Source organism: Camellia sinensis, chromosome 3, assembly GCF_055761805.1.
Source record: "Camellia sinensis isolate YWXY chromosome 3, ASM5576180v1, whole genome shotgun sequence".
Taxonomy (NCBI): domain Eukaryota; kingdom Viridiplantae; phylum Streptophyta; class Magnoliopsida; order Ericales; family Theaceae; genus Camellia; species Camellia sinensis.
In genome coordinates, this window is record NC_138963.1 from 174,315,170 (window position 1) to 174,337,950 (window position 22,781).

Below are 22,781 nucleotides of genomic sequence, written 5' to 3' on the forward strand. Positions count from 1 at the left end.
TAGTTTATTGGCTTATTTAAGTCGCATTACCTCTCTACTTTTTTTTCACATTTTTTTGTAATAAACCAAAAAACCAACTTATAAGTCACTTCCCAAAACAAGCATAAATCAGGAAATATATCTTCACTACGAGTTCATAAACAAATCATACAACCAAAGTAACAGGGCGTTAAAAATAAAAATACAATGTACATGATTGAACAAACAACAATCAAACAAACAATTAATCAAAAATCCAACATACATGATCGAACTCAGACAACAATCAAACAATGATTGAATGAAATTTTTAATTTACAAAAAAAGTCATTTTTTTTATTTTTATTTTTATTTTTTTATAGGTATTTTTTATTAAAAAAATCAATTAAAATAATTAATTCCAAAATAGGTGGTAGGCCATGTTTGATTTGGATTTCAGAAACTTGTTTCAAATTTTTTTTTTACAAAAATTGAAAATTATTTAGTGAAAAAAATAAAAAATAAAAAATATTTATCATTTTTATATAATTTATCCTTTTAAAAGGTAAAAATAATTTTAAAATATTTTTTAATATTTATTTTTATCAAATTAATTTCTATTTTTTAAAAAAAAAAAATTGGAAAATTTTTTCCAAGAATGAAACCAAATATATATGACAATCATAAAAGACAAAATAGTTTAAAATAGTTAAGAAGATAAAGTATCACATTTAATTTATAATCATTTTATTTTTTTCTCACAATCATCAAATTAATTATAAAAAAATAATTAACTTTTCAAATATAACTATTTTAATTAAATTAAAATAATTAAAAAGTCAAATAATCGATCAAGATTAAAATGAGGCACATGATTAAAAAAATGCACTGCGAAGCACCCACACTTGAATTCCGTATATTAAAAAATCTCGATGGTTCCCGCGAAGGACTCTGATCAAAACAACGCGCCTCCTGTCTGTCTCTCAGAGTCTCTCTCTCTTTCTTTCTGTGTGTGTTGGAGGGTTGTTTGGCGTTTGCGGTGTCCATAGGCGAAAATGGAGGCAGCGATGGGGTTGATGAGAAGAATACCTCCGAATCAAACAGAGACTGCGCTCTCTGCTCTGCTGAGTCTCATGCCCGAACATTCCTCAGATCTACTCTCTCAAGTCGATCAGCCTCTTCAGGTCCCAATCCTAATCCTCATTTCACTTCTCTCAATGCAATGCACAATCCATATGTGCGTGTATGTGAATATATATCAACATTCTTGTATATTCTGATTGTTTTAGTTTTTTTGCGAATATTGGAATTTTGATAAGTTTTCATATCGCCGTTTGATGTTGCCACTTGTTATTGTCGAGATTTTAATTTCGAATACTACTTTCGCTTGCGTGATTTTTTTTTTTTTTTCAATTCGCCATTGATGTTGTTTGTTGTTATTGTTGGGGCTTTGAGTTCGTTGATGTTGGTTTTTCTTTTGAGCGATTTGTGTGGAAAACAATAATGGCTAGTTTTCAATTCGTTAGGGTTTCGAGATGTTTTACCTTGTGTTTAGTTTGATTGCATTCCATTTACTGTTAAAGATTATGTATTAGGCTTTCTAGGGTTTTGAATCTTTATTCAGCCTTTTGGATTTGTACATTGGTTTTGGAAGTATCCTACTCTGTGTTTGGCTTTGAGAAAACCGAGGAAAATAAAAGAAAATCTTCAAAGAGAATCCAAATTAGATAGAACACTCGTGTATCCATAATTTGCTATGCTGAGAACTGTAATTTCACAGCCCACTAGTCCTAATAACACCAAAATTACGTCCCACACTTCACATGATAAGGTTGTTCATCCACACAACCACTACTGCACGCTACACATTTGCACTTTAGTTTACAGAACCCACTTACTACCTATTAAACATAACTTTATATTATAACATTCCACAACCCAGATAATACTGCGTGCGTACCTATTAAAAGCACAGCAATACTAGTGTGACCAAATTTGAGTACCAAATTTTAGATACCAACTGATGCGTCACTAAGGTGGGGCTCGTTAGACCATAGCATTGGTGACAATGGTATCCAAATTTGGTCATCATATCATGGACTTAAGAGAGGCAGACAGACAATGTAGTTGATGTAGTTAAGCCTTGTTTGGCATAACCTATTTTAGTCCATCATCAATCAACATTTCCTCTCTACTTTTTTACATATCCTTTTATAAAAAATCAAAAAGTACACTTATTTAGGATATCTCAAACCACCCCTTAGTATTATTTTGTCTTCCCTTTTAGTAAGTTTTTAATTTTATGGTGCAAATTGCAATAAAAACTTCTTTCTATTAATTTGGGCTCGTTGTAGCAAATGCAGGGTCTATGATTGGCTCTTTGTGGATTGAAAGGATATTTTCTCCTCTCCCTTGTTATGTTCTCTTTGATTCTTTGTTGTTTATTAGGCACATGCTGTAACTTTCTCCATGTTCTTTTGTTGGGTTATCGCTGATTTTTTCTGACTCAATAGGTTGTACATATCTTGGTTTTTTGTTCCATATTTACCTATACTTGTCAGTTTGGCTTCCAGTTTGACTATTTCACAGTTGCACCTTTTCATGCTATTGTTTCCATTGATAGAAAGCATGTCTTCTGCCTATCGCATCATCCTGTCTGGTTACCTGGATATATATGCCAACACTCTCTACAAATTCATAGACCTTCCAGGCACCATATTTTCTTATGGCAGAACAAGGTTATTTTAATAAATGGAACCACACTTCTTGTTTTCTTATATATCTATACAGTGAAAGTGCCTCCAAGTTCTGACTATCGATATCAACATGTTGTGACTAGTTAGGCTTGGGTTATTTTGTTGAAAAAGAAAGTAGGCTTTGGGGTTTCATTGATTAGTACTACACCTCTGGTGCTGATAAGGTTGGGACTGTTGTTGTCCGTCGTTCATTTGCTACACATATCATATGTATATCCTATGTTGTAACAACTTGTACAACCTCAACATTTTTGTTGCTGCAACTTGTATTTATATTGCCATCTCTCTCTCTTTCTCTCTCTCTCTCTAGTGCGCTCTCGCAATGGGAATACAATGTCATGGAGTATGGCATACTGGATGCTGGTGTCTTTATCAATTTTTTGTTGCCAATAACAAAAATATTTCCATTTTAGTGAAGTTCTCATCTTTAATAAAATGACAACATATGCTTTCCAAAAAGTAAATAAATACACTGTCAACATGGTTTTATTTTGTGTGGATGTTTCATACTTCAGTTTGTCATGTTGATCCTTGATTTTCTATATTGTTCCTTTCATTTAATAATTTGGCAAGTTTCTTACAAACTGGGAAGGACAGGTTTTATGCGATGTGGATAGTGGAAAGGAGTTCATCTTGTGTGAATACAACAGAGATGCTGACTCCTATAGGTAAAATGCTCACCTCCTGAATAGCTGTAATTGAAATGAATTCCTTATAGCACGGTTGTAAGATAAATTGATATAGAGAGAAATTGTATGTATTATGATTGATGTATATTGATATTTATTACAATGATTCATGATTCCTATATATAGAAGAGGGTGAGTGTGTAGTAGGTAAGGAGTAGGTGAAGTGGAGGTGGTAGTGGTGTAGTGGGTTAGGTTTAGTGGAGTAGGTGAGGTGGTAGTGGTGTAGTGGGTTAGGTTTAGTGGAGTAGGTTTAAGTAGGTGAAGTAGGTGATAGGTTTTAACAGCCCCCCGCAAACTCAAGGGGGATAGGAACTAGCCAACTTGAGTTTGGAGAGAGGTACAAAACAAGAAAATACATAAAAATAAAAGAGGATAGGAGACACTGTATGGTCGTGTCAGACCATTGGTGAAGACACTGGATGGTGGTGTCATAACGTTATAGAGTACACTGTATGGGGGTGTCATAACGTTGTAGAGGACACTGTATGGTGGTGTCATAACGGTGTAGAGGACACTGGATGGCGGTGTCAGACCGATGTAGAAGACAGTTTATGGGGTCATGTCGGACCGTTGTAGCAGACAATGTGGTGACAGTTGTTGTGACAGTTTACAGAGTCTTGCTGGACCTTTGTAGAAACTAACCGGAATCAATGTCGGGACAGTTTACAGAGTCTTGTCGGACCCTTGAAGGAGCTAACCGGAATCAATGTCGGGACAGTTTACAGAGTCTTGTCGGACCCTTAAAGGAGCTAACCGGAATCAATGTCGGGACAGTTTACAGAGTCTTGTCGGACCCTTATAAAGTCGCACCCTCAAAAGGTGTGCCCAATCTTTCAAAAGGCATGCCATCAAAAGGCATGCCCAATCCATAAAAAGGCGTGCCATCAAAAGGCGTGTCCATGTTTTCAAAAGGCGTGCCATCAAAAGGCGTGCCATCAAAAGGCGTGCCCAATCCATAAAAAGGCGTGCCATCAAAAGGTGCGCCAGACACGCGGCGATGCACGTGATCGACAGAACGCGTGTCGGCCTCTTTGTCATGGTCTTTATAAACCGAAGCGGAGGCTGAGGCTTGGAAGCAGAGACAAAAACCTGCTAAAAAAACTCTGAAAAACTCTTCGGCTCTGTTTGGTTGTGCTCTGAAATCAATTTTCTACCCGTGTGTTGGAGTATGATGTTTGGTTTCGGTTTCAAATCAATTTTCTACACTCTGCAGAGAGAACTCTGATGCACAGGCGCCTTTTTTGTCCACCCGGATGACCACCCGGATGTCCGGCTGGTTCCAGATTTTTTTTTTTTTTTTTTTTTTTTTTTTTTTTTTTTGCAATTGATTTATATAATCGGGACAAATATTTTCTGAAAATTTTTAAAATTTTTATGTGCTTTAAAATAATTTTGAATTGTATGTTTAGTTATGAGTTGTAAATTTTTGTATCACATATCAAATGTCACATCAATAATTTCCCACTCAAATCAAACCTCTTTTCCAAAACTATTTTCAAAACTCTTTACCAAACAAATTTTCTACACTCAAATCATAATTCCACAACACACAAACTCAAAATACAACTCATACTCTCAAATCACATTTACAAAACTCTACCAAACACTACCTTCGTTTTCTGAAAGAGATTTCTGAGAGAGATACTCTGTAACACTCTGTTTTCTGAGAGAGATTTCTGAGAGAGACACTCTGTAACACTCTGTTGTCCAGAAAATGGCTTCGTCTTCCCGTGGTCTGCTCACTCTCTTTCCAGACCTTAACGAGTCAACAAGAGAGATAACTGGTGCGGAGGCCAGTGAACCTCAACCAAGCGCCCCAGGGTTTGCTCCGTTGAACTTTCCTATGCGGTCTGTGGAGCAAAAAATGGCAGGGCAAACTGACATTGAAGCCAATCAGTATACTTTGAAGTCTTGTGTGGAGACGATGACGGCAGTCACAAACTTGTTGCACCGGCTGCAGAGTAGGACAAATGAGGTGCAGCATTTAAACGGCCAACTGGCTCTGCTCCAGCGCATGTATAAGGATGCGCGAGCAGAGATAAGTGTGCTAAAGGCAGAAAATAAGGAGCTAAAGCGGAAGGCCACGGTGATGTTCCGATTTGGAGGGCCGCCATATGCTGCAGTGGAGGAGTATGGGGGAGTGAACGTGCTCGGTGGACAAGGAAGTACTGAGGTAGCACCGTCAAGAGCCGCCCAGGAGGGAGGCAAAAAGAAGAGACCGGCGGAATAGGCGAAGAAGTGAGGTCGGTTGGTGGCCGGCTGCAGAAAAGAAAACAAAGCTGTTGTTGTTGTTGTTGTTTTTTTTTTTTTTTTTTTTTTTTTTGTGTAAAATTATGATCGGGGTTGATCCCGGAGATGAATAAAATATGGGTGTTGTGCAAATTTGTAAATTGTTTGATTTTTTTTTTTTTTTTTTTATAAATAAAAAAAAAAAAATATATATATATATATATATATAAAAAGTGGGGAACAACATGATGTCTGAGAGCATCAATGAAGGTTTAGATTAAAAAATAAAGTTTGATTAAAAAATAAAGTGGGCGGTGGATGGATATGATTAAACAAAGAAAAGTGAATTGGGTGTGTGTGCCCTACTAAATGTGAGAGAATGATGTCTGAGAGCATCAATGAAGGTTTAGAATAAAAAATAAAGTTTGATTAAAAAATAAAGTGGGCGGTGGATGGGTGTGATTAAACAAAGAAAAGTGAATGGGGTGTGTGTGCCCTACTAAATGTGAGAGATAATCAAGCTCCAAGGGTCTACATCAGAAACAGAGGAAGTAAAGTTGCCAGAAGTAGGCTATTGTCAAAGAAAGTATTCCCCAACTCCAGCCGAGGAAAGAGAAGGCGACGGGCAAGACAAGGGTCTGAGGATTGAGCTTCGTGAGATGCCCAACCTCCTCCAAATAACCTTTCATGTTAATCAACACTCTCTTCATCGGAGTCCCAATCGGGCTCAGGAACCGAGGCGATATGAATGACGTCGGAGTCCACGACTTCGCTTCTTTCGTCGCCGCCGCATGCGGAGGCCTCGGCGACCTCTGTCCCGACGGCGTCTGAATCTCCGGAGTCGATGCTCGCGGGGTCGCCGGAATAGAAATCAGCTCTGTTTCCGGCCTCTCCTCCATTTCTCTCTCTGTCTCTGTGTATGTCTGTGTAGTCTGAGTCAGAGAGTGTGGTTGTGTGTGTAGGAGAAGAAATAATTGAGAAGTTTGTCAGTGGTGTATTGTTTGTTGTTGTGTTGTGTTGGGTGGTGTATCAGACTGAAGAGTGTGGGAAACTTTGACTGCTCAGTCAAGCTTTGGTCTCTGAAAAAGCTGCTACTATTCAATCCCAGCGTTTCTCGGTGAGGCCTCTAAGGGCTAGGTTTTCGTAGCCTGGCGATTAGAGGGTCGAGGACTCGCCTGTAGATGAAAAATGAAGTCTGCGACGCTAAGGATGTCGAAGCTGGACATACATAGAAGAGTGTCAACACCCAGAGGCACTTGATTCATTTGTAGTGCTAAGGAGTGTTGTAATCTGCATTTTCGCAGATGGGTTTTACAATGGAGGTGCCCGACAATACGTGGTGGAAGCAGCTTGTAGAATTGTTGTCGATACGACTGTCAACAAGTTCGAAAGGAGAATAGGTTGAGGCCCGGCGGACGGTCAAGGCAAGGTTGCCGCCCGCCGGAGGACGAAGAACACCAAGAGTTTAACCTATAGCTCTGATACCATGTAAGATAAATTGATATAGAGAGAAATTGTATGTATTATGATTGATGTATATTGATATTTATTACAATGATTCATGATTCCTATATATAGAAGAGGGTGAGTGTGTAGTAGGTAAGGAGTAGGTGAAGTGGAGGTGGTAGTGGTGTAGTGGGTTAGGTTTAGTGGAGTAGGTGAGGTGGTAGTGGTGTAGTGGGTTAGGTTTAGTGGAGTAGGTTTAAGTGGGTGAAGTAGGTGATAGGTTTTAACCTTGCCCAAATGGTTTTGGTTTACTGTCATTTTTATTGAAAAGTTAATTGAGATTGATCACTTGCATGTGCAAATACTCTTTCACATTGACATGATACTTCTTTAGTGAATGTTGGTCTGCTTGCACCATGATTTGCGACCTTTTATGTTAACTTCATGATCACAATCGTCAACAACTCAACTCATCTTGCTACTTATGGCTAGATATGGAGTTGTTAAATTATAGGCCATAACTGTTCTCTTATTTTATGTTAAATTGGAAACAATTTATTATTTATAATTTAATTGTATCTTATGATTGGTGATCCCAAATTTTTTAGATCACCTTGGTCAAACAAATACCATCCAGCATTGGAAGATGGGCCTTGTCCTTCTCTGGAATTGAGGAAACTTGAGATTGAAGCAAATGAAGTCTTTGGAGTTTATCGTGACCAGTGAAGTCCTTTACTTACCTCATCTTCTGGTTTGTCATGTTTTTTCTTAAATTATTATGGCACAGAAGAAGAAGCTTTTTTTTTTTTTTTTTTCTCGCCGTTTCTTTTTGTTCAGCATTCCCTCTTATTTTTTATTTTTAATCAGTTGAAACACAATCCAGAATGTGGATGCTAGATGGATTTTCTTTCTCAAGATAGCAAGTGATGTCAACTTAAAAGAGATGCGACCCAATGCTAATTATCTATTTTCTTTCAATTGCTTAATTATGTTTCTGAAGGATTACAAGCAAAGTGATTAACCAATAGTTTGGTAGGTATTATGAAGGTGGCATTTCATCCGTATACATGTGGGAAGATGAGAATGAAGGTTTTGTAGCTTGCTTCTTGATAAAGAAAGGTGATTTGTCTCTTTAAATCCACTGGTCAAAAGTGATGATCTTTCACTAACTTAAAATAATTTTTGATTATGAAGATGGCTCAAAGTCAGGACATGGAAGGAGAGGTTATCTGCAGGAGGGAGCATGGGATGCTATACACGTTATTGAGGTAGGCTCAAGACTCAGAAAGTAGAATATATGGATGTTGAACATAAAATTAAATAAATAAATAAATAATAATTAATGATATTGAAAATAAAATAAAATAAAAAATGAAATAGGATAAAACAAAGTCAACCCTCACTTTCTCCGATTTTGTCTCTTGAACAAAAGAAATTGAAGGAAAGAGTATACCATTCATACTTACTGTCATGTTGCAAACTTGCAATCCTTGACTTTTAGGTGGGTCCAGAGGAGGAAGGAATGGCTCATTACTGTTTAACGAGCACTGTCATGCTATCATTGACTACAAACAATGAGTCATCTGGCACATTCAATTTGTCAGGATCAATTAGAAGACAGGTAATTATACTGATGTAAATTATGGTTTATATTGTTACAGTTTGTTAAGTTACCAAATTTTCCCAAAAGAATGCTCTAACGGAGAGACTTAAACCCAAGACCTCCCTCAACTTGAGCTTGATACCATGTTAAGTTTTGTCCCAAAAGCTTTAGTTGTTAGCAAATGAGCCCAACAATGTATATCAAACTATGTAACACAATTAAACTGTTTAAATTTTTAAGACTTCATTAGAAGTTGAAGACAAGCCCAACTTAGAAAATTGTTACTTCGTGTTTCACACTGGTTACCTGTAATAGATTTGTTAGAATTTACCATCACCTACCATCACTACCACCTCACCTACTCCACTAAACCTAACCCACTACACCACTACCACCTCACCTACTCCACTAAACCTAACCCACTACCACCATCCACTACACCTACATCTATATAAGGAATCATTTGTAATAGACAGAATATCAACAAATACAACAATCAATAATACAATCATTTCTCTTTATACATTAAATTTCTACATGGTATCAGAGCAAGGTTAAGAAGCTAGTAATTCTGCTTCACCGGCGGGCGGCAGCCTCGCCTTGGCCGCCCGCCGGACCTCCACACATTCCTTCACTCCGCTGCCACAAATTCCACATCTCTCTCTCAATTTCTTTTACACTCTCCTGGCATCAAACCAAGGAGACCCACGGCTCTCTCTCCCTCTCTCTAGATTTAGTATATACAGAGAGCTATGGAGTCTAAGCCAAGCTTACTGAGGAACATTCTGGTTCGACTCTTTGTCTTCGGTGTTCTCATCATCGCCGTCCGATTCGCCTACGTCGTCACCATCAGAGGCGAATCCTGCGATCTCGGAAGCTTCTGCTTCTTTTCCTCGCCGGAAAATCTCAACCTCGTGATCGGCGTCCAAAATCGCAGGTCATCGGCGATCATTTCAAACGACGCCGCCCTGATTGCATCGTCAGCGACATGTTCCATCCCTGGACTGCCGACCTTGGTGCTCGCCTCGGCATTCCCAGGTTCTTGTTCTATGTTACAGAGACATTTGCTTTGCCGGGTCTCCCCGATGATAACATCATATTTACCAAGAGAAAAATCCCATACTGGTTTAAGGAGAAAGGAACTGGTTATGGACAAATAATTGACGAGGTCATGTTACTTTCCAACCCATGTGCACTTTTGTTTTTATTCTACTTTTTGACATACCAACTCATGTGCACCTTTTTTTTTTTCTTCTCTCTCTTTTATTCTACTTTTTGACCCATCATTCCACCACCTCCCTCTTTTTTTCTAAATCATATTTTTATCACCGCCCACTCCATGATACCTATTTTTTATTTTTATTATTATTATTATTATTATTATTATTATTATTATTATTCTTATTAAAACAAAAAAAAACAAAAAAAAAAAAAAATGCCAAACACCATTGCAAATAATTTACAAATTTGCACAACCAATCATATTTTATTTATCTCAGGGAACAACCCCGATCACACTTTTACACACAAAAAAAAAAAAAAAACAAAACAAAACAAAAAAACAAAAGCAAAAACAAAAACAAAAACAAAAACAAAACGATTTGTCTTCTTTTCTGCAGACGGCCACCCACCGACCTCACTTCCTCTACTCTGCCGCCGGTCTCTTCTTCTTGCCTCCGTCCTGGGCAGCCCTTGCCGGTGTTGCCTCCGTGTTTCCCACTCCACTGGGCACAATCACTACTCCCTGCTCCTCCACTGCAGCATACGGCAGACCTCCAAATCGGAACATCACAGTGGCCTTCCGCTTCAGCTCCTTATTTTCTGCTTTTAGCACACTTATCTCTGCTCGCGCATCCTTATACATGCGTTGGAGCAGAGCCAGTTGGGCATTTAAATGCTGCACCTCATTTGTCCTACTCTGCAGCCGGTTCGACAAGTTTGTGACCGCCGTCATGCTTTCCACACATGCCTTCAGAGTATACTGATTGGCCTCCACATCCGACTGCACTGCCATTCTTTGCTCCACCGACCGCATCGGAAAGTTCAACGGAGCAAACTCCGGGGCGCTTGGTTGAGTTTCCAGTGCCACCGCACCAGTTCTCTCTCTTGTTGACTCGTTGAGGTCGGGAAAGAGAGTGAGCAGACTCCGGGAAGATGAAGCCATTTTCTGGGCCACAGAGTGTTACAGAGTATCTCTCTCAGAAATCTCTCTCAGACAACAGAGTATTACAGAATATCTCTCTCAGAAATCTCTCTCAGAATATCTCTCGCAAGTTTTTGTCTCCGCCTCTGCCTCAGCCTTAGCCTCCGCTTATAAAGACCATGACGACAGGGCAGCCACGCGTATCGCGCGCCAATTGACGCCAAACGACAAACGGGCACGCCAACCAAGACACTCACGTGCCTCGCCATCATGTCCGGCACACTTTTTGATAAATTGGGCACGCCTTTTGATGGCACGCCTTTTTAAAAAATTGAGCGCACCTTTTGAGGATGCGATTTTTTAAGGGGTCCGACAAGACTCTGTAAACTGTCCCGACATTGATTCCGGTTAGCTCCTTTATGGGTCCGACAAGACTCTGTAAACTGTCCCGACATAGATTCCGGTTAGTTTCTACAAGGGTCCGACAAGACTCTGTAAACTGTCCCGACATAGATTCCGGTTAGTTTCTACAAGGGTCCGACAAGACTCTGTAAACTGTCCCGACATTGATTCCGGTTAGTTTCTACAAGGGTCTAGCAAGACTCCGTCAACTGTCACATAAACTGTCTTCTACAACGGTCCGACATGACCCCATAAACTGTCTTTTACATCGGTCTGACACCGCCATACAGTGTCCTCTACCACGTTATGACATCCCCATACAGTGTCCTCTACAACGTTATGACACCACCATACAGTGTCCTCTACCACGTTATGACACCACCATACAGTGTCTTCACCAATGGTCTGACACGACCATACAATGTCTCCTATCCTTTTTTATTTTTATGTATTTTCTTGTTTTGTTCCTCTCTTCAAACTCAAGTTGGTTAGTTTCTATCCTCCTTGAGTTTGCGGGGGGCTGTTAGAATTTACCATCACCTACCATCACTACCACCTCACCTACTCCACTAAACCTAACCCACTACACCACTACCACCTCACCTACTCCACTAAACCTAACCCACTACCACCATCCACTACACCTACATCTATATAAGGAATCATTTGTAATAGACAGAATATCAACAAATACAACAATCAATAATACAATCATTTCTCTTTATACATTAAATTTCTACAAGATTGAAAATGGATCACTAATTATCTCATTTGGTGGCTTCTTAGGTGTTAACTGGAGAAGTATATTGTCTACTGACTTAAAAAGGGAAAATATATATATATATATATATGAGCTGGTTTTCGCGTTGAAATTGTATTTCCAGCATTTGTGAGCCTTAGATTATGAGCAGATATGATATTGTAGAATCCAATTCTGTATTTTTGACACTTATTGAGCTAATGTGCAGTGAGTAGATTTTAAATACGAAAGTTGACAGCAACAATGGCTGTTCAAAGTCTGAGCCATCATATATGGCTTGCTTATCAATTATATTTTTTGTTAGAGGGAGGGGAAGACCTAAACAAACATTGGTATGTGGTATTCAAAAAGGATACGAATTTATTTAATTTAATTGAGCATATGGCTCCGGTCAAAGCACAATGGTGAAAAAAGATTCATGATGTTGACCCCACTTGATTGTCACACAAGGTTTAGTTTAGTTTGGCAAGAGATGAAATCTTGGTGAATGAGACTGTAAGTACAAGGGAAAGGATAAGAATCTTTTACTCAAAGAAAGAAAACTTTGAAATATAAAAGCAATGAAATTTGAAGACTATGTAAACATGATAGTTTGTAGTTGAGGGATTAGATAGAAGTGCTCCGAGTGACGGATGGCTGTAGCTTCTCTTTATTGCTAAATCATCAGCCTTTTGATGACTGAGAAGCTGCTCTCACCAGTTGGAAGATACCTTTATCCACTTAGGAACTTGGGAAACCTCATAACTTGAGTCCACTTAGGAACTTGGGAAACCTCATAACTTGAACTCAACAATTGGCTTACTCCAATCCTTTCTAGCTTCTGACCCATTGTCATGTTCTAAATCATACACCATCATGTCTATTTGAACTTCTGTTTATCACCCTTGTAGAATCCTTTTGTCTTTGTAGCAAACCCGAAATTGAATTTAACCATCAGCCTGCATTTAGTGTTCTTCATTGCATTTGATCAAGCCATATTCAAATATTTCATGTCACCTCATCCTTCGTGTCATCCTAAAACATCACTATATTTTACAGCAGTTTGAGGCATCTTAAGAAAATGTTTCCTCATCTACAAATTCCACTGAACTCCATTTCCTTTTACTGTTACAGGCAGACCTCCACTGGTTAAGCATTTGAATATGATTATACATCTTTATTGTTGGACGGTCAGATTTGGCAAAACTTACTATTATTGAAGTAATAGCTTAGAGCTAGTTTTTTTATGGTACTTTTCTTTGGAAAGGAAGCTGAATTCTTCATCTTCCTTTCATGTTCTACAGATGAATACGGATCTCTCAGTGGCAGATGGTCATCTGTGTAACATGGGAAAGATGATAGAAGAATTGGAGGGTAAACTGAGAAATTCACTAGATCAGGTAATTTGGTTTTCAATAATGACTTGGACTCCCTTTTTTCCCACCCCCTTGACCCCCTCTTCACCTGATTGGCTACTTATTCTTTCTTTCTTTTTTTTTATTCCTTCTCCAATCACCACCCGCCACATGTCTGTGGGGGGTGGTGGGGGTGGTGATTGGAGGGGGTCTCAATCATCACCCGTTGGTTTATATTGTAGCTGTTTTTAATTTCTATTATCCTCCTGCTGCATGGTGAACTATGAAATTTCTTAGTAGTGAAGTAGAAACAACTGTGCGGTTATGATTACCTAATCCTATCTTTGAGCCTTCGGATCTTGTTGCCTTGGGGTGTTTATGATGTAGAATTGCAAGTTTGAAGTGCATTTGTAATTATAGGTGTACTTTGGGAAGACAAAAGAGATGGTTTGCACATTGCGCCCACCAGCTGAACTGGTGGAAATGAGACTGCCTGACAGCTGATGGATTTGTATTTTGGCCTCATGTAGTGAAAGATGTATCTGTTGGCTTGTCTGTTGTTGTCTTCATCATTTTTGTGTGTAAGATTAGTGAAGATTATTTCTTGGATGCTTGCGTTGCAATATTTTATGATCATAGTGTAAGAAAAGTATGCCAGTTTTGGATTTTAATGACTTTCAGAATATCCAGCTTCTCTTTATCTACCAACATGTTTTTATGTTAATGATGGAAATTACCAAGTCCACATCGGCAAAGGCTGTATCTACGTCTTCCGCTCTCACATGGGACCCACATGCAAGAGTGGGAGGTTCCCATTGGAATGTATGCATGGGTTGACGATATATTGCTGAAAATTTTAAGAGCGATGATAAATGTGGGATATATACAATGACAAATATGTTATGGTATTTCGGTATTTGAAACATGATATATTAGAAACATTTCATGTGAGGAAGAAGATTTTGTGAAGTTATGGAGAATTACAAATTGAAATTTTGATGCACACTTGGCACCATCTCATACGAGCTTTCAAATCAGCTATATTTTATTTGTACAAAATCACATTCACTTTTTTTTTTTTATCAGCAGTCCATCATATCTAAATAGCCTAACATAATGTTATAATACACTTAAGCAGTGGCTCTCAATGAATATGGTGGCGGCTCACCATAGCGTGTGCAGTTTGTCTGGGTTTTGGACAAGAGTGCTCATGGTTATTGCAGAGTGGCTCTTGATGAGTATGGTGGTGGCTTATGATGTAGCATGTGTGGTTTGCCTGATTTAGAGATAGGAGGACGGGATTAGAATTAAACGGGGGTGTGTACGATGTAGGATGGCAAAATGTCCTGATTTGTCGGGTTTCCAACTCCCACAATTCTAATAAGATGGGCTTCTAGGGGTGGTTGAATAGGGTGGGGTCAAATTTGGAATTTTTTTTGAAAATCCCGATTGGGTTTGGGGCGGGGATGGGGGAGTATGTTCCAAATCCTACCCGATTCGCAAATATAGTAATAAATAAATAATAATATTACATATATATGTAATATGTGTATAATATATTGTTGAATTTTCATAGAATATATATAATATCTATTGAGTTTTTATTATGCTATGTATATAATATAATTTTAATATATGTGCAATATATAATACATTTTTTTTAATTATAAATAGCATTTTCTAAGTTTAATTATTAAATTTTAATATTATTGTTAAATTTCTTATTGTGTTGCAGATCGAGTAGGGTCAAGAGTAAGGGTTATATTTGTGGGTTAGGGTTTGGGTGGGGGAGAGTTTTATGAGGGTCAGGTCGGGTCGGGGCTGTGGGCAAGTGGCGAAAATAAGAGTGAGGGTGGGGGTCTCCCGACTCATGCCCTACCCGTTGCCATCACTAATACGATGTATGATTTTGAGGCCAAATGTTTGGTTCACACTTGAGAAGAAGATTGTTGGAACATGGGTTTAAGTAAAGTTTCACATTAGAAAGAAAGCAAACGAGGTGAGTCTTGATACACATTGGATATTATCTTCATTTATAACTGAGAAAATTTCATCTTTCCTTCTAAACTATACTTGACTAATCAATTTCACACTTGAACTTTTAATATTGTCAATTTATCCCCCCACCTATTTAAATCATGATCAATTTGTCCTTTACCATCACATTTAAACTGAAAAAGTTTAAAAAAATTACATTTTGACCTCAAATTTCAAATTATAGATCCAAATTCACCCATTCTCTTCTCCTCACCCAAACTACCGTCTCTCCTCTATCAACCAAACAACCATCACTACCACTACCATTGCCACGTCGGTGTATTACCCCCGCCATCACCAACCATCATAAAAATTAAGAAAATTCATCAAAGAAAAGATATACTATGATTCACAAATAATCGTACATAATAATGAAACTCACTAATTTAGATTCAATAAATCCAAACAAACTAATTCAATTAAATTAATTTTTAAATTTATTTAATTGACACATATACATACATTCATGAACAAATTTTTTTTTTCTCTATATATATAGAAACCAAAATGATGCCTATGTCAAGCCACGGTTTCAAGTTGCCATTGTAGTGGATGACAGCAGCTCGCTCAATTTTCTTTTGGCTGAGATTTGGGTTGTAGCCAAGACGCAGGACCTGCCAAAACTGATCGAGGGAGTAAATGCGATTCCAAAATGTAACTAGACCAGGTGGCAGAGTCCCCAACTTCCACATTTGTCTATCATGATTCTGCAGACAAAACAAGTCCGCTTCAGAAATTTAATCAAGATTACACAATTAAATTGATTATGATCTTTATGTTTTGTAGTTTATTCAAATGCATCGTTTGAACCTTTTGTGTTTACTTTGTTTAACTGTTTTTTTTGTTAACCTTTTGTGTTTTACTTTGTTAACTGTTGATAATGCATTTTGAAGAGGAATTGAATGTAGCTTCTGATAATTCAGTATTTTTACTTTTTTGTGCTTTGATTTTGAAAATTGCATGTTTTTTTTTTTTTAGATAATGAAAAAATTGCATGTTTAACTGCTAAAGATTTGTGGATGTGAAAACGATGGGTCTGTTAGAAGAAATCTTTCTTTGTTATGTATATATCTAGAAAAGAAAAAAAAATTCCCGTATGTGTATATATATGCATCAATTAAGTAGATTGAAAATTAATTGAATTGAATTAGTGAGTTTCATTATTATTTATGATTTTTTGTGAATCAAAATATATGTTCTCTTTGATGAATTTTTTAAAATTTTTAGGATGGTTGGTGGTGGCGGGGATGATACACCGACGTGACAATGGTAGTGGCGGTGGTGGTGGTGGTGATAGTTGTTAGGTTGATAGAGGAGAGAGGGTGTTTTGGGTGAAAGAAGAGAAGAGAATGGGAGAATTTGGATCTATAATTTGAAATTTGAGGTCAAAATATAAATTTTTTATTTTTAAATGTGACGGTAGGGACAAATGGATCACAATTTAAATAGGTGAGGGGATAAATTGACAATATTAAAAGTTTAAGTGTGAAATTAATTAGGCGGGCATAGTTTGGGGAAAAATCAAATTTCTTCTTTATAACTTTAAACTTTTAGGTGAGTAATTCTAAATAATATATTTTTAGGTATAGTAACATATGGACTTTGGAGTTTTTCCTTGATGAACAAGGCCGATGTTGTTTGTGTTCTCTTTAAATAAATCTCATAAAAGGTACTCCTCAATAATTGGTATAAATTAGAAGTGTTTTGCTTAAATACACTAAAAAATTACACACACCACTATCCGTCTCCTCCTATTTTTTATCAAATTTGTTTTGTAGAATATTGAATTTTTTTTTTATTATACCAACATACACATTTATCGTAAATATTATAAAACTGTATAAGTTTATTTGTTCACTTGTCAACAGAATGTAAGTTATGAATAAATCACTAAACTCATTTTTATTTTGGAAAGTTGGTTAAAAATTGTTTTTTTTTTTGCCTTTTTTGATTTTTGTTCTTCTGTATGTAAAAAATGTGAGAGATGGTGTGACCCAAAATGGGTTAAAATTTAAAAGTTAGCTTTTAGTTAGCTTCCCAAATTACCCAAAAAACCAAGAAAAAATTTCGTCTAATTTGTTTGTCTAGGAACAACTTTCATGAATGAGATTGTTTTGTTATTTTGTTTTTGTAAACTTTAATTTGAGATTGTCTTTTTTCAAGCAATTTTTTTGCCTTTTTGTAGAAGTTAGAAATTTAATAAATGTTTTTGAAAAGTTATTAAAAATATATTTTAATATTATTATTTTTTTGTGTGTAAAAGTTAATGTCACATTTTATTTTTATTTTTATTTTTATTTTTATTTTAAACTATATGACAATTGAGTTTTTTTTTTTTTTTACACCCAAAATTTGACTTGTTTAGAGTATCTCCAAGTGTGTAATTTTTTTCCCATCAAATTTGTTTAATAGTTTAAATTAAAATTTTGATTTGATATAGCTCACTTGGATGATGAGAATCAAATTTTTTATTAATTTTTTTTTTAAAAAAAAATACCTAACCTATATCAAAAATATTTTTTAATCAATTCACATGAAAAAAATTAGTCACTTATTCTTTATCTTTTAACAAATTCATCAAATTTAAGTGGAAAAAAAAAAAAAAAGTTGTTAAAAATTTGATGAAATTTTTTATTTATTTTCATCAGATAATTTAATTAATTTTCCAAAAACAAAAGTAGACCGATCAAAGATCATGTCAATTCATTGAGCGAAGAATTTTAGATTTTGTTAAGCAGAAAGCATATACAACAAACATTAAAAAGCAAAAGCTCTACAAACTCCACTTTATCAAACAAAATTCCAATTATTTCCATGCCTTAACTGGGATCAGATTCTGTACCACCACCTAAGTCAAAGCAAGACAGGCCTTGAACAATAGTTTTTGAAAAACAGTAATATGTACAAGCAAATGAAACAGGATTGAAACTAAAATCAGAGGAATCCCCAAAGGATTTACTACTAGCCATTGGATGGTAATGTATATACTCAATTGCAAGAAAACAAAACAGGAATCAATCTTATCAACTTCTTTATTTGGAATCGCTAGCTTGAAATCCTCTTCTAGAGTCATTACAATCTTTACAGTATGTGAACTATTCAATTTCAAATCCTTCTAAAAATGAACATCAGGAGTCACCTGTAGATAAAGGCAAAAGGAATCCCAACTTATGAGAATCTCATGCTAGACATAATTATGCAATGATGAAAAGAATTGCATTTGAAATTTTAGGTTCAAACCAAGAAGAAATCCGTATGATATTATTGGTTTAAGAAAAAAACTAAATTCTAAAAATCTGAGATCAAAAATAATGTTATCAATATACTAGGCATCTTTATAGTTCCTCTTGTGTGTGTGTATATATATACGCTGATTCTAAGAGCTTTGGCTTTGTGCAGAATACGTTTCTTTTCGGAGCGTTTGACTTCAGTTCAGGAGCAATTCAGACCGAACCACTCCAATCGTAATTGCACTTCAATTTAGCAAGAAGTTCAAACTCTTTCACAGAAGCAACCACAATCGTCTGTTTGGAAAGGACAGACTAACAAATTGCAGTCAAGGTTTCCTCAGCAGCATTGCGTTTGTTCTACTTAATCACCAACGCTTTTTCTTTTGCTATCAAAGTAGCCTGAACGTTCCTCAGACTAGCTCGAACATTGAGCAAGTTTCTCTCAATTTCATTGGCTTCTTTCTAAATCTGCCATAGTTGTTTGTTCGCAGTGAAAAAGCACTAAATCATTCAGCTTCGAATGAGCAAGTTTCTCTCAATTTCATTGACTTCTTTTTGAATCTGCCGCAGTTGTTTGTTTGTAGTGAAAAAGTGTTGAATCAGCTTCAGCTTCGGATGATTGTTCTTGATAGCCATTATCAATAGATCTACAAAATGAATAAGGTTTGGCATGAATTTTCAAATTCTACAGGAAAAAATAGAAGAGAGAGAAAAAAAAAAATAGAAAGAGAAGATATGTGACATAGAAATTTGGATTTGAGTGATCGTTGTCCCAAATAGATCTGCAAAATGAATAAGGTTTAGAGTGAATTTTCAAATTCTACAGAAAAAAACATAGAGGAGAAAGAAGAAACATGACCTAGAAAAGAATTGAGTGAGAGCGTATTTGACAACTAATTAATGATGTAATTATTTGTATTAGAGGGCCATACACACAATGCGTGCGCAATTCAAAAAAACGAAACAGTATAAGAATAATGATAAAGAAAAATGTACATATAGTATTTGTTACTCAAGTAATAAGGGTTTGTTTTGCCAAATTTATAATCTTGGTTTCAAGTCTTGTCTTTTTTTTTTTACACATAAACATCAACTACAAGACTATTTTGGAAAACCTAAAATATAAGACACGAATGTGTCAACACCACCATTAGCCTTTACATATTAGAATAGATAGATAGGAGCAGTGAGTGAGAGTGCTACAACATAGCACCGTCAATGCTCACAAAGTGTTTGATGAAATGGGTTTGAGAAATAATTGCGAGTTTTAAAAAAGATGGCATTATAGGGTTTGATGCCTAGGCCCGGCCCTAGGGGAAGTCAAGAATGGCTTTGTGCCATGGGCCCCCAAAACATAGAGGCCCCAAATTTCTGAGTCTATTCCTGTATATATATATATAAGGTCCACCAAAAATCAATTGAATTCATTAGTAGTCCTAGAGAACAAAGAAACAAGGGCGAACGATATGCAATCAACCGGGAATAGAGGAACAAAATGTTGTGTTTCCTCACTTCCACCTTTAAACTTTGATCACTGATTGTCTAAACACATTGCTCAAAGTTGGTTTGTTATTTGATGAGCCAAATGTTGAAGGTAGAATGTGGAGGATAATGTTTTTCTTTTTTTAACTTGGTGAGGAAGAAAAATGATAAATGGGAAAAAATCTATTTTCAAAAAAGATGAACAATAATGAGGTAAAGATAAAAGAGATAAAATAAATATAAAGAAATAAGTTAGGTTCTCGTATAAAAATCTCATCACCAAACTATTAACAATACCTCTCAGTAATTTATTATCTAAAAAATATGAGATTTCACATGATACTCGCCCTAATGGACTTTCAAGATAGTATAAAGTTTGAGTTGGAAGTAAAGAGAGAGAGTTTAAATTGAAAATAGTAAGTTCACAAAAAGGTAGTGTTTGAGTTGGAAGTAAGGAGTACAAAAGAAAAACAATTTAATAGAATTCATAAGTGTACCATTGCTTGGTTAGTTTGGCCAAATGACACATAGCATATTTATAGGCCTTCAAATCTTTAATTAATGGTCAAGATATACAATGTCAACAAATTAATGGTGTGAAAACTATCTAGATTCTTCTATCATAATCAAACGATTGCCTCTTATATTTATAGACATTCAAGACTTTAATTAATAGTCTAGATATGTATAAATATCAATGATCCAGTAGTATGAAAGCTACCTAGATACATCCACCTCCTTATGAAAAACAATTTAATAGAATTCGTAAGTGTACAATTGCTTTGTTAGTTTGGCCAAATGACACCTCACATATTTATAAGCCTTCAAATCTTTAATTAATGGTCTAGATTTATACAAATGTCAACAAATCAATGATGTGAAAACTATCTAGATTCTTCCATCATAACCAAATGATTGTGTCTCATATGTATAGACATTCAAGACTTTAATTAATAGTCTAGATCCAGTAATATGAAAGCTATCCAGATCCGTCCACCACCTTATGATGGAAAATTTCTACAATTATCTACCTAATTATTGAGATTTCTACAAAAATTTTCATCAATCTAGAATCGAATTCATAGCTCAAATATTTGATAAAATTACCAAATTGTGACATTATCCTCCACCTCATACAAACACATCCTTAATACACATTCTTCGTGAAAATTTTGGATCTTCTCTTCAAATTGCTATAGGAGTTTTGCAAACAAAAGAACAACAATTTAATAGAATTCACAAGTCTACAATTGCTTTGTTAGTTTGGCGAAATGACACACACAACCTTAATGCATATTCTTCATGAAAATTTCGGATCTTCTCTTCGAATTGCTATAGGAGTTTCGCTAACAAAAGAAAAACAATTTAATAGAATTCACAAGTAGACAATTACTTTGTTAGTTTGGCCAAATGACACCTCACATATTTATAGGCCTTCAAATCTTTAATTAATGGTCTAGATATATACAAATGTCAACAAATAAATGGTGTGGAAACTATCTAGATTCTTCTATCATAGCCATATGATTGCCTAGACATTCAAGACTTTAATTAATAGTCTAGATATGTATCAATATCAATGAACCAGTAGTATGAAAGCTATCTGAATTTGCCTAGACATTCAAGACTTTAATTAATAGTCTAGATATGTATCAATATCAATGAACCAGTAGTATGAAAGCTATCTGAATCCTTCTACCACCTTATGATGGAAAATTTCTACAATTATCTACCTAATTATAGGGATTTCTACAAAAAATTTCATCAATCTAGAATCGAATTCGTAGCTCAAATAATTGATAAATTTTCCAAATTGTGACATTGTCCCCCACCTAATACGAACACATCCTTAATGCACATTCTTCATGAAAATTTTGGATCTTCTCTTCGAATTGCCGTAGGAGTTTTGCCAACTTTCAACTTGTCAATTTTAAGTAGTCCATTCCATTTTACTTGGTATTTTTAACACATCATTGGAGTTCTTATTAATTCCCAACATTTAAAATATCTAAATTCAACCTTTTGATCTCCAATTTCAAGACGTATGAGTCATATAATTTTCTCTAATAACTACAAATTATAAAGATAGCATTTTAAGCAAGAGACTAAATTATTTACAGTTGACCCATACAAACACCAGTTTTATAGCCAGTCAATAAAGAGATGACACATAAGCAAGAGAGTGGACTCTCTAATTTCTTTTTCTTCTTCTTCTCCCTTTAATCCTACCGTCCACTATGATGGGATTGATCTCTCATATTAGTTGGTCATTATGCCTAGATACCAATCCAAAATATATACACACACACACACACATATATATATATATATATGTATGTATATTGTAAGTGGGTTGAGGAAAGATTAAAAACAAGGAACAACAACTATGAGTTGTGTTAAGTTTTTGTAATTGGCAATCTCGTTTAATAAAATTCTTTTCAATTGTAATTTTATTTACTCTTTTGTTTCAGTAAGAATGAAAGTGTTTAGATGCGATCGACCTGCCCGGTCAGCTCGCGAGAGTTCAAGAGGGCAGCGCCCAGGCGAGGTTGAAGGGCAACACTCCCGTTGCAAAAAGCAAAAATGCAGTCAAAGTTGTTTGACTGCTCGAGCGATTATTTGTGCGCTCGAGTGAAAAAAAGGATCATCTAATATTTTTGCAGAGTGTTTGAACTTCTTGAAAATAAGTTTTATTGTTCAAGCGATGAATGT

The 22,781-nt window shown here is 35.9% G+C and overlaps 1 protein-coding gene and 1 long non-coding RNA gene across 6 annotated transcripts; one reads left to right on the plus strand and one right to left on the minus strand.

Moving 5' to 3' along the window:
* The first annotated feature begins 820 nt into the window (after positions 1-820).
* Positions 821-14,020, plus strand: LOC114265305 (F-actin-capping protein subunit beta). Of its 5 annotated transcripts, none has more exons than XM_028206070.2 (8): positions 821-1,142; positions 3,312-3,382; positions 7,687-7,800; positions 8,115-8,197; positions 8,273-8,346; positions 8,580-8,699; positions 13,270-13,365; positions 13,741-14,020. In XM_028206070.2, the coding sequence occupies exons 1-8, from the start codon at positions 1,014-1,016 to the stop codon at positions 13,822-13,824; spliced, it is 771 nt and encodes a 256-aa protein (XP_028061871.2). In that variant the 5' UTR covers positions 821-1,013; the 3' UTR covers positions 13,825-14,020. The 5 variants fall into 5 exon arrangements, 4 of the variants coding, with proteins under 4 accessions (XP_028061871.2, XP_028061870.2, XP_082777605.1 ...); XR_003630257.2 differs by having other exon boundaries at positions 838-1,142; positions 13,233-13,365; XM_028206069.2 differs by having other exon boundaries at positions 838-1,142; positions 13,237-13,365.
* Positions 14,021-18,600: 4,580 nt separating this feature from the next.
* Positions 18,601-20,533, minus strand: LOC145822918 (uncharacterized). The gene is made up of 2 exons (XR_014364780.1): positions 19,330-20,533; positions 18,601-19,234 (listed from the first exon to the last, which is right to left on the minus strand). It is a non-coding gene; the product is annotated as an uncharacterized LOC145822918 (long non-coding RNA).
* Positions 20,534-22,781: the final 2,248 nt, after the last annotated feature.